The 17920-nt window shown below is 39.9% G+C and overlaps 1 protein-coding gene across 2 annotated transcripts in view; it reads left to right on the top strand.

Annotated features, from left to right (window-relative positions):
* cachd1 (cache domain containing 1) overlaps positions 1-16990 on the top strand; it is a 155713-nt gene extending 138723 nt beyond the window's left edge. The window contains exons 21-26 of one of the 2 annotated variants that reach the window (XM_036978626.1): positions 5822-5938; positions 7821-7972; positions 12836-12997; positions 13429-13497; positions 13579-13704; positions 15216-16990. In XM_036978626.1, the coding sequence (XP_036834521.1) occupies positions 5822-5938; positions 7821-7972; positions 12836-12997; positions 13429-13497; positions 13579-13704; positions 15216-15454 (865 nt within the window). In that variant the 3' untranslated portion in view covers positions 15455-16990. The remainder of the gene's footprint in view (positions 1-5821; positions 5939-7820; positions 7973-12835; positions 12998-13428; positions 13498-13578; positions 13705-15215) is intronic. The other variant, XM_036978627.1, reaches the window with a different exon arrangement.
* The last annotated feature ends 930 nt before the right edge of the window (positions 16991-17920 follow it).

The following is a 17920-nucleotide window of genomic DNA, read 5'->3' as shown; positions in this document are numbered from 1 at the left end:
CTTACTAATGGTCCTTTCACAGTTTACTTACTTACTAATGGTCCTATCACAGTTTACTTACTAATGGTCCTATCACAGTTTACTTACTAATGGTCCTATCACAGTTTACTTACTAATGGTCCTATCACAGTTTACTTACTTACTAATGGTCCTATCACAGTTTACTTACTTACTAATGGTCCTATCACAGTTTACTTACTTACTAATGGTCCTATCACAGTTTACTTACTAATGGTCCTATCACAGTTTACTTACTAATGGTCCTATCACAGTTTACTTACTTACTAATGGTCCTATCACAGTTTACTTACTTACTAATGGTCCTATCACAGTTTACTTACTTACTAATGGTCCTATCACAGTTTACTTACTTACTAATGGTCCTATCACAGTTTACTTACTTACTAATGGTCCTATCACAGTTTACTTACTTACTAATGGTCCTATCACAGTTTACTTACCAATGGTCCTTTCACAGTTTACTTACTTACTAATGGTCCTATCACAGTTTACTTACTTACTAATGGTCCTTTCACAGTTTACTTACTTACTAATGGTCCTATCACAGTTTACTTACTAATGGTCCTATCACAGTTTACTTACTAATGGTCCTATCACAGTTTACTTACTAATGGTCCTATCACAGTTTACTTACTTACTAATGGTCCTATCACAGTTTACTTACTTACTAATGGTCCTATCACAGTTTACTTACTTACTAATGGTCCTATCACAGTTTACTTACTAATGGTCCTATCACAGTTTACTTACTAATGGTCCTATCACAGTTTACTTACTTACTAATGGTCCTATCACAGTTTACTTACTTACTAATGGTCCTATCACAGTTTACTTACTTACTAATGGTCCTATCACAGTTTACTTACTTACTAATGGTCCTATCACAGTTTACTTACTAATGGTCCTATCACAGTTTACTTACTAATGGTCCTATCACAGTTTACTTACTAATGGTCCTATCACAGTTTACTTACTTACTAATGGTCCTATCACAGTTTACTTACTAATGGTCCTATCACAGTTTACTTACTAATGGTCCTATCACAGTTTACTTACTTACTATCGGTCCTATCACAGTTTACTTACTTACTAATGGTCCTATCACAGTTTACTTACTTACTAATGGTCCTATCACAGTTTACTTACTAATGGTCCTATCACAGTTTACTTACTAATGGTCCTATCACAGTTTACTTACTTACTAATGGTCCTATCACAGTTTACTTACTTACTAATGGTCCTATCACAGTTTACTTACTTACTAATGGTCCTATCACAGTTTACTTACTTACTAATGGTCCTATCACAGTTTACTTACTAATGGTCCTATCACAGTTTACTTACTTACTAATGGTCCGATCACAGTTTACTTACTTACTAATGGTCCTATCACAGTTTACTTACTTACTAATGGTCCTATCACAGTTTACTTACTAATGGTCCTATCACAGTTTACTTACTAATGGTCCTATCACAGTTTACTTACTAATGGTCCGATCACAGTTTACTTACTTACTAATGGTCCTATCACAGTTTACTTACTTACTAATGGTCCTATCACAGTTTACTTACTTACTAATGGTCCTATCACAGTTTACTTACTTACTAATGGTCCTATCACAGTTTACTTACTAATGGTCCTATCACAGTTTACTTACTAATGGTCCTATCACAGTTTACTTACTAATGGTCCTATCACAGTTTACTTACTTACTAATGGTCCTATCACAGTTTACTTACTTACTAATGGTCCTATCACAGTTTACTTACTAATGGTCCTATCACAGTTTACTTACTAATGGTCCTATCACAGTTTACTTACTTACTAATGGTCCTATCACAGTTTACTTACTTACTAATGGTCCTATCACAGTTTACTTACTTACTAATGGTCCTATCACAGTTTACTTACTTACTAATGGTCCTATCACAGTTTACTTACTTACTAATGGTCCTATCACAGTTTACTTACTAATGGTCCTATCACAGTTTACTTACTAATGGTCCTATCACAGTTTGCTTACTAATGGTCCTATCACAGTTTACTTACTTACTAATGGTCCTATCACAGTTTACTTACTAATGGTCCTATCACAGTTTACTTACTAATGGTCCTATCACAGTTTACTTACTAATGGTCCTATCACAGTTTACTTACTTACTAATGGTCCTATCACAGTTTACTTACTTACTAATGGTCCTATCACAGTTTACTTACCAATGGTCCTTTCACAGTTTACTTACTTACTAATGGTCCTATCACAGTTTACTTACTTACTAATGGTCCTTTCACAGTTTACTTACTTACTAATGGTCCTATCACAGTTTACTTACTAATGGTCCTATCACAGTTTACTTACTAATGGTCCTATCACAGTTTACTTACTAATGGTCCTATCACAGTTTACTTACTTACTAATGGTCCTATCACAGTTTACTTACTTACTAATGGTCCTATCACAGTTTACTTACTAATGGTCCTATCACAGTTTACTTACTAATGGTCCTATCACAGTTTACTTACTAATGGTCCTATCACAGTTTACTTACTTACTAATGGTCCTATCACAGTTTACTTACTTACTAATGGTCCTATCACAGTTTACTTACTTACTAATGGTCCTATCACAGTTTACTTACTTACTAATGGTCCTATCACAGTTTACTTACCAATGGTCCTTTCACAGTTTACTTACTTACTAATGGTCCTATCACAGTTTACTTACTTACTAATGGTCCTTTCACAGTTTACTTACTTACTAATGGTCCTATCACAGTTTACTTACTAATGGTCCTATCACAGTTTACTTACTAATGGTCCTATCACAGTTTACTTACTTACTAATGGTCCTATCACAGTTTACTTACTTACTAATGGTCCTATCACAGTTTACTTACTTACTAATGGTCCTATCACAGTTGACTTACTTACTAATGGTCCTATCACAGTTGACTTACTTACTAATGGTCCTATCACAGTTTACTTACTAATGGTCCTATCACAGTTTACTTACTAATGGTCCTATCACAGTTTACTTACTTACTAATGGTCCTATCACAGTTTACTTACTTACTAATGGTCCTATCACAGTTTACTTACTTACTAATGGTCCTATCACAGTTTACTTACTTACTAATGGTCCTATCACAGTTTACTTACTTACTAATGGTCCTATCACAGTTTACTTACTTACTAATGGTCCTATCACAGTTTACTTACTTACTAATGGCCCTATCACAGTTTACTTACTTACTAATGGTCCTATCACAGTTTACTTACTAATGGTCCTTTCACAGTTTACTTACTTACTAATGGTCCTATCACAGTTTACTTACTAATGGTCCTATCACAGTTTGCTTACTAATGGTCCTATCACAGTTTACTTACTTACTAATGGTCCTATCACAGTTTACTTACTAATGGTCCTATCACAGTTTACTTACTAATGGTCCTATCACAGTTTACTTACTAATGGTCCTTTCACAGTTTACTTACTTACTAATGGTCCTATCACAGTTTACTTACTAATGGTCCTATCACAGTTTACTTACTTACTAATGGTCCTATCACAGTTTACTTACTTACTAATGGTCCTATCACAGTTTACTTACTAATGGTCCTTTCACAGTTTACTTACTTACTAATGGTCCTATCACAGTTTACTTACTAATGGTCCTATCACAGTTTACTTACTTACTAATGGTCCTATCACAGTTTACTTACTTACTAATGGTCCTATCACAGTTTACTTACTAATGGTCCTTTCACAGTTTACTTACTTACTAATGGTCCTATCACAGTTTACTTACTAATGGTCCTATCACAGTTTACTTACTTACTAATGGTCCTATCACAGTTTACTTAATAATGGTCCTATCACAGTTTACTTACTAATGGTCCTATCACAGTTTACTTACTAATGGTCCTATCACAGTTTACTTACTTACTAATGGTCCTATCACAGTTTACTTACTAATGGTCCTACCACAGTTTACTTACTTACTAATGGTACTGCTTACTCCAGACAACTCGTTTTTAATCGTTTGAGCAAAAACAATTTCATTTTATTTGGAACGCTAAGCCAGACAAAATTAAACATGCCTAATTATTTAATGAATGAGTTTGGGGGGATAAAATGATCAAATATGAATGCATTAAATCTCTCACTAAAAGCTTCACTCATACATAAGTTATACTTCAACCCAAAATGATCTCCAGTAGATTATTAAGAAAGACTAATCCTTTGTTAAAACATGCCATTTTTGCAGATTACAACTTCTCATTTCCAACTAATTGAAAATGACATTTTGTTTAAAGTAATCGCCCTTTCTTAAAAAAGTCATGCAAAGCTGGTTACAATTTCACTTTTGTCCTTCAGATAAGCTAGAACAAATGTTATGGTTAAACTCAAATATATTTATCTAATGAAAAATATTCTTTATGGAAACATGTTTAAACTTGATATTAAATATATGAATGATATTATGAATAGAACTGTTGGAGTTATGTCACGTGCAGCTATGGAAAATATATGGGAATATCTGCTCAATACAAACTGGAGGAGGCAAGTGGAAAAGGGAGAAGGTTGGGAACTTGTGTGCCTGCCATATATTAAAGATACAAATTTGCGAAAAATATAGCAATTTCATTTTAGGATCAACATTTTGACAGCTGCGCCATACAGCTAGCAAAATAAATGGTAAGGGGCTTTGGTGACAAAATGGATGGCACTGTGATAGACTGCATCCAGTTTGCTGAGTAGAGTATTGGAAGCTATTTTGTAGATGACATCGCCGAAGTAAATGTTTTTGTAAATGACATTGCCCCTATGTAGATTATTTTTGGTCACAGGTTCAGGAATGGTTAAAAAAACATGAACTTAAAATGACCCTTTCAAATAGCAGTTTTGGGTGATTTGGAAAGCCATAGTCGGTCAGTAAATAATATAAAATACTCTTAGGAAAGGTTTTCATCTTTAGCTCACAATCTGTGGATAATATACCATTTTGAAAGGTTCAAATGTATGTAAAACATCACAGTACAATTGAAAAATATATGGCACATGGAAACCAAACAAGGGTGGTCTATGGTGATAGGTGGGATGGGCCGAGAGTGGCTGAGGGTTGAGATTAAAGAGCTGAGGTCTGGTGATAGGTGAGATGGGCTGAGAGTGGCTGAGGGTTGAGATTAAAGAGCTGAGGTCTATGGTGACAGGTGAGATGGGCTGAGAGTGGCTGAGGGTTGAGATTAAAGAGCTGAGGTCTATGGTGATAGGTGGGCTGAGAGTGGCTGAGGGTTGAGATTAAAGAGCTGAGGTCTATGCTGATAGGTGGGCTGAGAGTGGCTGAGGGTTGAGATTAAAGAGCTTATGTTTGGTAATGTACTATTGTTATGCTTTATATTAAAGTACCATGTATGTCAAATGTGTGTATATGTAGCAGAAAAGCTGTCAAAAAATGAAGAGGACAACTGTCTGTCTAGCTAAGGCTCTTTGTGAGAGGATAGTGGGATGCTAGAGAAAAGATCGTCCACAAAGCTGCTGTCAGACTGCAGTCATGCATTCATGTCGTGTTTCCTCTGTTGTGGTTGATTGAGGTCTTTTCACGAAATGCTAATTACTGCCTAATTTGAAACTGTGACATTATCATTGGTTAGTCATTACCTCCTTGATTCAGTGTGGTGCCAGTTCTCATTTGAACTGTGTTTGTCATTGTTGTAGTCTGACTGTGTGGTCATGTGTATTGGGGTTTGACCGTGTGTTCATGTTCATCACTATGGTCTGACCGTGTGGCTCAACAGGAACCCCAGCTGTGAGGTGCACCAGGAGCCCCTGTCTCTGACGGTGATTGACTCCAGTCTGCAGGACACCCTGCACCAGTGTATCAACACTCGCTGCAGCCAGCGCTTCACTAGCAGGTTGAGTACAGCCCACAACCATTGCCCCCAGCTACAGCCCACAACCATTGCCCACAGCTACAGCCCACAACCATTGCCCACAGCTACAGCCCACAACCATTGCCCACAGCAACAGCCCACAACCATTGCCCACAGCAACAGCCCACAATCATCGCCCACAGCTACAGCCCACAGGCTACCGCTACAGCCCACTACCATCGCCCACAGCTACAGCCCACTACCATCGCCCACAGCTACAGCCCACAACCATCGCCCACAGCTACAGCCCACAACCATCGCCCACAGCTACAGCCCACAGGCTACCGCTACAGCCCACTTGCAAAAGTATTCATCCCCCTTGGCATTTTTCCTATTTTGTTGCATTACAACCTGGAATTAAAATAAAACATATTGGGGTTTGTATCATTTGATTTAAACAACATGTCTACCACTTTGAAGATGAAAAATATTTTATTGTGAAACAAACAAGAAATAAGACAAAAGAACTGAACTTGAGCGTACATAACTATTCACCACCCCAAAGTCAATACTTTGTAGAGACACCTTTTGCAGTAATTACAGCTGCAAGTCTCTTGGGGTATGTCTCTATAAGCTTGGCGCATCTAGCCAGTGGGTTTTTTGCCCATTCTTCAAGGCAAAACTGCTCAAGCTCCTTCAAGTTGGATGGGTTCCGCTGGTGCACAGCAATATTTAAGTCATACCACAGATTTTCAATTGGATTGAGGTCTGGGCTTTGACTAGGCCATTCCAAGACATTAAAATGTTTTCCCTTAAACCACTCGAGTGTTGCTTTAGCAGTATGCTTACGGTCATTGTCCTGCTGGAAGGTGAACCTCCATACCAGTCTCAAATCTCTGTATTTCGCGCATCCATCATTCCTTAAATTCTGACCAGCTTCCCATTCCCTGCCAATGAAAAACATCCCCACAGCATGATGCTACCACCACCATGCTTCACTGTGGGGATGGTGTTCTTGGGGTGATGAGAAGTGTTTGGATTGCGCCAGACATAGCGTTTTCCTTCCTCATTTTTTCTTTAAGCAATGGCTTTTTTCTGGCCACTCTTCTGTAAAGCCCAGCTCTGTGGAGTGTATGGCTTAGAGTGGTCCTATGGACAGATACTGCAATCTCCGCTGTGGAGCTTTGCAGCTCCTTCAGGGTTATCTTTGGTTTCTTTTTTGCCTCTCTGATTAATGCCCTCCTTGCCTGGTCCGTGAATTTTTGTGGGTGGCCCTCTCTTGGCAGGCTTGTTGTGGTGCCATATTCTTTCAATTTTTTAACAATCGATTTAGCGGTGCTCCGTGGGATGTTCAAAGTTTCGGCTACTTTTTCATAACCCAACCCTGATCTGTACTTCTCCACAACCTTGTCCCTGACCTGTTTGGAGAACTCCTTGGTCTTCATGGTGCCGCTTGCTTAGTGGTGTTGGGGCCTTTCAGAACAGGTGTATATATATACTGAAATCATGTGAGACTTAGATTGCACACAGGTGGACTTTATTTAACTAATTATGTGACTTCTGAAGGTAATTGGTTGCACCATATCTTATTTAGTGGCTTCATAGCAAATGGGGTGAATGCATATGCACGCATCACTTTTCCATTTTTTATAAGTCATTTTTTTCACTTCACCAATTTGGACTATTTTGTGTATGTCCATTAGGGAAAATATGGCAAGGGGGATGAATACTTTTGCAAGGCACTGTACTTATTTAATTAAAGCATGTGGTGATGTGTATATACTGATTTAGAAGAGCAAAACAAGTTTCAGATCACAACACGTTTCCAAAATACATTTGCTGAGATTTAATGTGAAGAAAATCCATTACGTTGTATGAGTCTTGACCATGACTTTACCTCATACCTTTACTCTGTGATCTCCAGTGACTGTTTTGGCGTGTTGGACTGTGAATGGTGTATGGTGGACAATGATGGGAAGACCCACCTGGACAAACCTTACTGTGCCCTGCAGAAGGAATGCTTCGGGGGTATCCTCGGGGCCAAGAGCCCTTACATGGACGGCATAGGGATGTTGGGTGAGTCTACTCATTCCATACTGTCACGAGGTCATGCAAACATAATGGGCTAGTGGGCTTGATCTCCCCACAGTATGTCCAGAGCAATTTATTTAACGAGTTAGGACCAGAGCAATTTATTTAAGGGAGTAGGACCTGAGCAATTTATTTAGGGAGTAGGACCTGAGCAACTTATTTAGGGAGTAGGAGCTGAGCAATTTATTTAGGGAGTAGGACCTGAGCAACTTATTTAGGGAGTAGGACCTGAGCAATTTATTTAGGGAGTAGGAGCTGAGCAACTTATTTAGGGAGTAGGAGCTGAGCAACTTATTTAGGGAGTAGGAGCTGAGCAATTTATTTAGGGAGTAGGACCTGAGCAATTTATTTAGGGAGTAGGACCTGAGCAACTTATTTAGGGAGTAGGAGCTGAGCAACTTATTTAGGGAGTAGGAGCTGAGCAACTTATTTAGGGAGTAGGAGCTGAGCAACTTATTTAGGGAGTAGGACCTGAGCAACTTATTTAGGGAGTAGGAGCTGAGCAACTTATTTAGGGAGTAGGAGCTGAGCAATTTATTTAGGGAGTAGGAGCTGAGCAACTTATTTAGGGAGTAGGAGCTGAGCAATTTATTTAGGGAGTAGGACCTGAGCAATTTATTTAGGGAGTAGGACCTGAGCAACTTATTTAGGGAGTAGGAGCTGAGCAACTTATTTAGGGAGTAGGAGCTGAGCAACTTATTTAGGGAGTAGGAGCTGAGCAACTTATTTAGGGAGTAGGAGCTGAGCAACTTATTTAGGGAGTAGGAGCTGAGCAACTTATTTAGGGAGTAGGAGCTGAGCAATGTATTTAACCTCTCTGGAGTAGGCTGGCCAATAGCCAGGGAAAATGCAGAGCGCCAAATTCAAATACATTTTTATAAAAATCAAACTTTCATTAAATTACACATGCAAGATAGCAAATTAAAGCTACACTCGTTGTGAATCCAGCCAACATGTCAGATTTCAAAAAGGCTTTTCGGCGAAAGCATAAGATGCTATTATCTGATGATAGCACAACAGTAAACAATGAGAGAGTAGCTTATTTCAACTCTGCAGGCGCGACACAAAATGCAGAAATAAAATATAAATCATGCCTTACCTTTGACGAGCTTCTTTTGTTGGCACTCCTATATGTCCCATAAACATCAAAAATGGTCCTTTTGTTCGATTAATTCCATCGATATATATCCAAAATGTCCATTTATTTGGTGCGTTTTTTGCCAAAACATTTCAAACTACTTTTGTAATACAACTTTAGGTATTTCTAAATATATATAATCGATCAAATTGAAGACGGGATGATTTGTGTTCAATACAGGAGCAAAACAAACTGACGCTACTTTTCTGGTTACGTGCCTCTATCAAAAGGTACACATGAAGTGACGTTCGTTCTGAGCTATGGTACTTCTTCATTACACAAAGGAACAACTTCAACCAATTTCTACAAACTGGTGACATCCAGTGGAAGCGGTAGGAACTGCAGGAAAGTTGATTAGAATTCTGATTAGAATTCCCCATGAAATCCTATTGAAAAGACAGTGACCTCAAAAAAAAAAGAATCTGAATGGTTTGTCCTCGGGGTTTCGCCTGCTAAATAAGTTCTGTTATACTCACAGACATGATTCAAACAGTTTTAGAAACTTCAGAGTGTTTTCCATCCAACACTAATAATATTATGCATATATTAGGATCTGGGACAGAGTAGGAGGCAGTTCAGTTTGGGCATTCTATTTATGCAAAAGTGAAAATGCTGCCCCCTACCCCAAACAGGTTAACGAGTTAGGACCTGAGCAATTTATTTAGGGAGTATGACCAGAGTCATTTATTTAACGAGTTAGGACCTGAGCAACTTATTTAGGGAGTAGGAGCTGAGCAATTTATTGAACGAGTTAGGACCTGAGCAATTTATTGAACGAGTTAGGACCTGAGCAATTTATTGAATGAGTTAGGACCTGAGCAATTTATTGAATGAGTTAGGACCTGAGCAATTTATTTAGGGAGTTAGGACCTGAGCAATTTATTTAGGGAGTTAGGACCTGAGCAATTTATTGAACGAGTTAGGACCTGAGCAATTTATTTAGGGAGTTAGGACCTGAGCAATTTATTTAGGGAGTTAGGACCTGAGCAATTTATTTAGGGAGTTAGGACCTGAGCAATTTATTGAACGAGTTAGGACCTGAGCAATTTATTTAGGGAGTTAGGACCTGAGCAATTTATTGAACGAGTTAGGACCTGAGCAACTTATTTAGGGAGTTAGGACCTGAGCAATTTATTGAACGAGTTAGGACCTGAGCAATTTATTGAACGAGTTAGGACCTGAGCAATTTATTTAACGAGTTAGGACCTGAGCAATTTATTTAACGAGTTAGGACCTGAGCAACTTATTTAGGGAGTTAGGACCTGAGCAATTTATTGAACGAGTTAGGACCTGAGCAATTTATTGAACGAGTTAGGACCTGAGCAACTTATTGAATGAGTTAGGACCTGAGCAATTTATTGAATGAGTTAGGACCTGAGCAATTTATTTAACGAGTTAGGACCTGAGCAATTTATTTAACGAGTTAGGACCTGAGCAATTTATTGAACGAGTTAGGACCTGAGCAATTTATTTAACGAGTTAGGACCTGAGCAATTTATTTAGGGAGTTAGGACCTGAGCAATTTATTGAACGAGTTAGGACCTGAGCAATTTATTGAACGAGTTAGGACCTGAGCAATTTATTTAGGGAGTTAGGACCTGAGCAATTAATTGAACGAGTTAGGACCTGAGCAATTTATTTAGGGAGTTAGGACCTGAGCAATTTATTGAACGAGTTAGGACCTGAGCAATTTATTGAACGAGTTAGGACCTGAGCAATTTATTTAGGGAGTTAGGACCTGAGCAATTAATTGAACGAGTTAGGACCTGAGCAATTTATTTAACGAGTTAGGACCTGAGCAATTAATTGAACGAGTTAGGACCTGAGCAATTTATTGAACGAGTTAGGACCTGAGCAATTTATTTAACGAGTTAGGACCTGAGCAATTTATTTAGGGAGTAGGACCTGAGCAATTTATTGAACGAGTTAGGACCTGAGCAATTTATTGAATGAGTTAGGACCTGAGCAATTTATTGAATGAGTTAGGACCTGAGCAATTTATTGAACGAGTTAGGACCTGAGCAATTTATTTAGGGAGTTAGGACCTGAGCAATTTATTGAACGAGTTAGGACCTGAGCAATTTATTTAGTGAGTAGGACCTGAGCAATTTATTTAGGGAGTAGGACCTGAGCAATTTATTTAGGGAGTAGGACCTGAGCAATTTATTTAGGGAGTAGGACCTGAGCAATTTATTTAGGGAGTTAGGACCTGAGCAATTTATTGAACGAGTTAGGACCTGAGCAATTTATTTAGTGAGTAGGACCTGAGCAATTTATTTAGGGAGTAGGACCTGAGCAATTTATTTAGGGAGTAGGACCTGAGCAATTTATTTAGGGAGTAGGACCTGAGCAATTTATTTAGGGAGTAGGACCTGAGCAATTTATTTAGGGAGTAGGACCTGAGCAATTTATTTAGGGAGTAGGACCTGAGCAATTTATTTAGGGAGTAGGACCTGAGCAATTTATTTAGGGAGTAGGACCTGAGCAATTTATTTAGGGAGTAGGACCTGAGCAATTTATTTAGGGAGTAGGACCTGAGCAATTTATTTAGGGAGTAGGACCTGAGCAACTTATTTAGGGAATAGGACCTGAGCAACTTATTTAGGGAGTTAGGACCTGAGCAATTTATTGAACGAGTTAGGACCTGAGCAATTTATTTAGGGAGTAGGACCTGAGCAACTTATTTAGGGAATAGGACCTGAGCAACTTATTTAGGGAGTTAGGACCTGAGCAATTTATTGAACGAGTTAGGACCTGAGCAATTTATTGAATGAGTTAGGACCTGAGCAATTTATTGAATGAGTTAGGACCTGAGCAATTTATTTAGGGAGTAGGACCTGAGCAATTTATTGAATGAGTTAGGACCTGAGCAATTTATTTAGGGAGTTAGGACCTGAGCAATTTATTTAGGGAGTTAGGACCTGAGCAATTTATTTAGGGAGTAGGACCTGAGCAATTTATTTAGGGAGTTAGGACCTGAGCAATTTATTTAGGGAGTTAGGACCTGAGCAATTTATTGAACGAGTTAGGACCTGAGCAATTTATTGAACGAGTTAGGACCTGAGCAATTTATTGAATGAGTTAGGACCTGAGCAACTTATTTAGGGAGTTAGGACCTGAGCAATTTATTGAATGAGTTAGGACCTGAGCAACTTATTGAACGAGTTAGGACCTGAGCAATTTATTTCGATTCCAACTTGTAGAATGTGTAATATTGTTCTAGTTCTAGACATTCAGTTACACAGCTTTGTATAAATATCCTCCCGTAATGTTAACGGTGAGCTAACATGGCTGCCATAGAATGTAGAAGTGTTATGTAAATAATGCAGAAATCGTATTTTTCCCAACTCTAAATACATGGCTCTGGTTAGGACCATAGACTTCCTGTTAAATGACTTGCGTATTCCAATTCTTAATTCTATGGCTGGGTCATTGAGGTTTCTGCATTATGATGCATTTACTTGACACTCCAACATTCTATGGCAGCTATGTCATAGCTCACCATTAACATTACATTTATACAGTGGTGTATAACTGATTTGTTTAAAATTAGAACTATATTAAAAATTCTACAAGTTGTCCGATCTCTCTAAATACATAGCTCTGGCTAAATACATGTCATAGTCCTCCTAGAAGAATTTGGTTAGCATAATAGATCTAATGTGTTTAACCCTTCCTCCACTGTCTCTCTCTCCCCTCCCTCCTTCCAGATGAGGAGGTAGCGTCTCTGAACATGATTCGGAGTGCACCGGTAGGGCCGGTTGCTGGGGGGATTATGGGCTGTATCATGGTGCTGGTGTTGGCTGTATACGCCTACAGACACCAGCTCCACCGGCGCTCACATCAACACATGTCCCCTCTGGCCGCGCAGGGTAAGACACTTCGACATACTGGAGATGAATGTTACCTAGAACAACTGACTATGGAAATACAGCTCGTTAGTGATTTAGGTTGACCTCAGAGAAATCTCAGTGCTATGAATAGGACATGTTATTGACATTTTAAAACCACTTTGTTATTGTCTTAGTCTGTTATGAAAGTATTCAAATTCAGACAGTAATTGCCCCTAAAATTGCCTCTTGTCTGAGCATCACGTCTTAGTTTTGATAATGAAAGCTGCTGCTAGAGCTGTGGGGATGATTGAATGAACTAATGCCCTGAACTCAACAGCTGACCTGCACTACAGAAGCACTATTGTCTTTCCCTAATAAGACCATAAGCACTTGTTATTGACTCTGACTAAAGATATGCATGAAAGTAATCTCTTACAATAATACATTCTTTCCCTTTCTCCTTTCTGCAGAGATGTCAGTGCGGATGTCTAACCTGGATAATGAGCGAGATGAGGACAGTCATGAAGACAGGGGAATCAGTAAGTACTGCAAGAGGATTAGTATTAGTGTACTGTAAGACCTTGACTTGACCTTGTCTTTATTCCTTGTATTAAACCTAGATGTTTTCCTGTCCCGTCCTGCAGTCAGCAACACACGGTTTATTGCTGCGGTGATTGAGAGACACACCCACAGCCCCGAGCGCAGGAGGAGGTACTGGGGACGGTCAGGGACAGAGAGTGACCACGGTAAGACAGTATGACCCCCAGAGGAAACAGGCCACTACTGTTCTGCTCTTAAAACCACACATTTTCTGGTTGAGAAGGAGGAGAGTAGTATAACTCTCTGTAAAACCACATAACAGATAGGACACCCTGCCCTTGTGTTCCCTCTCTTCTGCCCGGTGATAAGTCTCTCTAGCTAACACTGGTTGTGTAGCTACTGATCAGAGAGGAACGTGAAGGAGAGGAGAAAATTGAAGCAGTGGAGAAATACAGAGAGAGTGGAAGAAAGAGGGCGGAGGAGATTCAGGGCAAACAGCAAAGCGTTAAAAACACATTGGCTCTGTTCCTCAGCTCAGTCAGTGGCGTTTTCCCACAGTCCACTCACTCACACAGCTGCTGAAGGGTCTCTGTACTCTCTAGCTACAAAGTCACTGAGTCAAGGATGTTGTCTAACAGCCTGCAGGCTAACAGACATCCTGGTATAGGCTTTATTAATACAACCTTTCTCTGTATGATTACCTAAGTCCTGACCTTTCACACCCCCTGTTTCAGGCCCCGTCTCCACGGTTGTTCATGGCCCTTTTAACTGTGATTTACTTTTCTCACCTCTTTTCCTACCCCGAAAACTGATGACAAATGGTGGTAGCACTGTTTGAAATGATTTTTCATCAATAGATGGAAGGAGTTGAGTAGAGGATATGAGTGCGGAGCTACGCACTCAGTGCTTCTGAAGTTGGCATCTTTCCTCTCCTCCGGATCCCATTGAAGTCCTCCCCATAGTTCTCTCTGACAGAATTAGGGAACATGTCAAAAGCCTAAGTGACCTTCAGAAGCTCTACTAGCCAGGTTATATCAGTACCTCTTTGTTTCGCTTAGATATATACCAATAGATGCCCATTCCTTCTCCCATCTTCCACTCATACCTACCTTCCATTACACTCAGCACAGCAGTGACATTTGTCCTCTTTCCACAGTTGGACTGTTTTATATAAGTTGCTTCGTCTTCTAGAACTAAAGTGCCTTAGGGATGCTAAATGTTGGGATGTGGCAGTATCAGAGGTGGCAGATGTGTATGATGCTTTAATGTCAGTGATCTGCGGGGAGTCGGTGGAGGAGGGAGGGAGGTTGGAGAGGTATTGGAGACGGAGTTATTGATTCAAATTGGCAATCCCCATCTGATTGCTATCACTTTCTTTCTCTCCACTGCAGGGGCACAAACTTTCCTTAACTCGTCCCTTCATTCCAGCTCACGTGCAACGTACACACACACCACTCACTGCACATACAGCTCTCCTTCTCCAGACGTTTCTACAATGATTGAGATTTCACATACGTAATTAATGGCTTAGAATGTTGTTCCCTAAACTGTAATTATAGATCGATGGACGTAAAGTCTTGCTGATTCTCTTCTGAAGTCTCTATTGGTCTGTCACAAAGTGCTTGTATACTTATCTCCTTTTATGAATGCCTGTGTTTTTTTACATAGATGTGGATTGAATGTGTTTTAACGTCTGTGTTCCTGTGTGTCGCAACAGGTTACAGCACCATGAGTCCTCAGGAGGACAGCGAAAACCCTCCCTGCAACAACGACCCCTTGTCGGCCGGCGTGGACGTGGGGAACCACGATGACGACCTGGATCTGGACACGCCCCCTCAGACGGCGGCGCTGCTCAGCCACAAGTTCCACCCATACCGCCACCCGCCCCACCACCAGCTCCACACACACCACCTGCAGGCAGCAGTCACTGTGCACAGTGTGGACACAGAGTGCTGATCCTCTGTACCCGATCCCTACACAGGCCTCAGCTCTCCTCCAACCCCACCAGCCCTCTCCCAAGCCTGGCTACATCACTACTAGCTATTCATCCAACACTACCACTACAAACTCCAGACTCCACCACCCATGTGTGCTCCCACTGTGCCAAGCCAGGGTGAGAGGAGTTGGGCTGGGGAGAACAGAGCAGTCCCCCTCCTGGAGGACTCCTTAATGTTCACACACTCCACCTCTGTTGAGGAACACTAGCTTCTGTAGCCCAGTATAGCCCTGCTCAGAAACACGGGGGGTGTGGTGGAGGCCTCTTTTATTCAAAAGGGGTCTGAACTTGTTTAAAAGTGTAAACAATGCATCTCAGATTTTTAAGAAGAAGATAACAAATAAGAATAAAGGATTATTTTTCTACTATTTATTGAACTGGATTTGAGAGTGATCAGATGAGCGCCTGACAGTGGCTGGAACTGAACTGAATGAACTCTGGTTGCCAAGGTAACCACAGTGGCTGATCATGGCCCACAGAGTGCCCCTGCTGCACATGCCCCTCACTTCCTGTTAAGGATGCATCATGGAGAGGAAGTGGTTATTCAACACATATCTGACACATGTTATCCTTTGGATTATTTTCAGTAGAGAATGAGAAAATCATTGTTATTGTTTTGAAGGTGAAATTAGTTGAATTCTTTGTCCTGACTGAACAAGCTGAATACAATACATTGTATTCACTAATCCACCCTACCAGTCTAGGGCTGGTTTGTGTCAACAGGATGCTGTATGACTGAATATGGAAGGGCCATGCCAGGACCCTGGCAGAATGACTCAGACACACAGGAAGAGCCATTCCCACACGTTGGTGGCCTGTTATCTGCCTGAACATTAAGGCATAGAGCTGGTGAGAGGGATTGGTTGGTCTGTCTTATCTGACCCCCTCACACTAACATCCGGACCTGGTGGGCCAAGCTATGATGCTCTCTGTCTCTATGCCTGAGTGGGACCTATCACTGTTAAAGGGAGGTGTGTGTACACAGCTTGTGCAACTGTAATGGGGTGTGTGTGTTTGGTCTGATTGTATGGAAGTGGTCAGAGCATCTCAATTGAAAGCATTATTACATGGTTTAATTGTTTTGAAAGTGTAATTAGTGAATAGAGATCAAATCATTTTTGTTTCAGCAGTCCGCCTGATTATCTGACGAGTAATTTCCCCGATATGATTGTTTTTTTGTCATGTGATTCATGGATGAACTTCTCCAAATCAAGTCATTATTGTATTCATTTAGTTAGGGTGAAGAATGTCTCGTGTTTTTTTTTTTACCCCCGATCTATACAGTAAGAAGTGTACATAACTTTTTAAAAGTCACAAATAGCTATTCATGTGTTGCACTCCATATTTTTATGTTGGAAATGAAATATTGTGTACTCAAAATGATGCTCAGATATTTGGGTTTATTGTGATATTTTTCAGTTCATGGTATGCGACACCTTGGATGTTATTAGGTCTACCTTTCTTAAGGTCCATATTGGATGGAAGACAGACTGACATAGTTGTATTTTAGACACTTAAAGCTGAAGATGTTAGTCTTTAAAAATCTCATTTTTGTTTAACCACGTAGGGTCAAAATGTCACAAAAGACAACATCAATTGTCAAGAAGAGATTTTATTTTAGACTGCAGTGGAACTTTCTCCCTGTTCGTTCAGTTGGATTAGTTCTAGACAGGATATGTATCAATTTCATTTCAATTCTTAGAAATTGAATATCGTGTTACTTCCTGAATTGAAATATAATTGACCCCAACTTTAGTTCTAGAATTCCTTTTCATTGGATAATAATACCATGTCACCTAACCCTATAGCTCATATTATGGGATATTGTGGTACTCTACTCTCACTGTAGGTAGTTAAAAGCAGTAATTCATTTTAGTCACAGTTATCTCCTACTGTCCTGTTCATAACCACCAGCACTGAAATTATAGCACTGGACATTACTCATAACACTAGACAGCTCTGGGAATATACACCTCGATTTTGTCACGTCGGTTGGTGCATATTTCCAACGGTACGGCACCAAAACATACAGTACCAGTCAAAAGATTGGACACACCTACTCATTCAAGGGTTTTTTTATTTTTATTTTTAACTATTTTCTACATTGTAGAATAATAGTGAAGATGTCAAAACTACGAAATAACACATATGGAATCATGTAGTAACCAAAAAAGTGTTAAACAAACCAAAATATATTTGAGATTTTAGATTCTTCAAAGTAGCCACCATTTGCCTCGATGACAGCTTTGCACACTTGGCATTCTCTCAACCAGCTTCACCTGGAATGCTTTACCAACAGTCTTGAAGGAGTTTCCATGTATATGCTGAGCACTTGTTGGCTACTTTCCCTTCACTCTGCAGTCCAACTTATCCCAAACCATCTCAATTGGGTTGAGGTTGGTGATTGCGGAGGCCAGGTCATCTGA

Source organism: Oncorhynchus mykiss, chromosome 5, assembly GCF_013265735.2.
Source record: "Oncorhynchus mykiss isolate Arlee chromosome 5, USDA_OmykA_1.1, whole genome shotgun sequence".
Lineage (NCBI taxonomy): Eukaryota > Metazoa > Chordata > Actinopteri > Salmoniformes > Salmonidae > Oncorhynchus > Oncorhynchus mykiss.
This window is presented reverse-complemented; position numbering and strand designations above follow the sequence as displayed.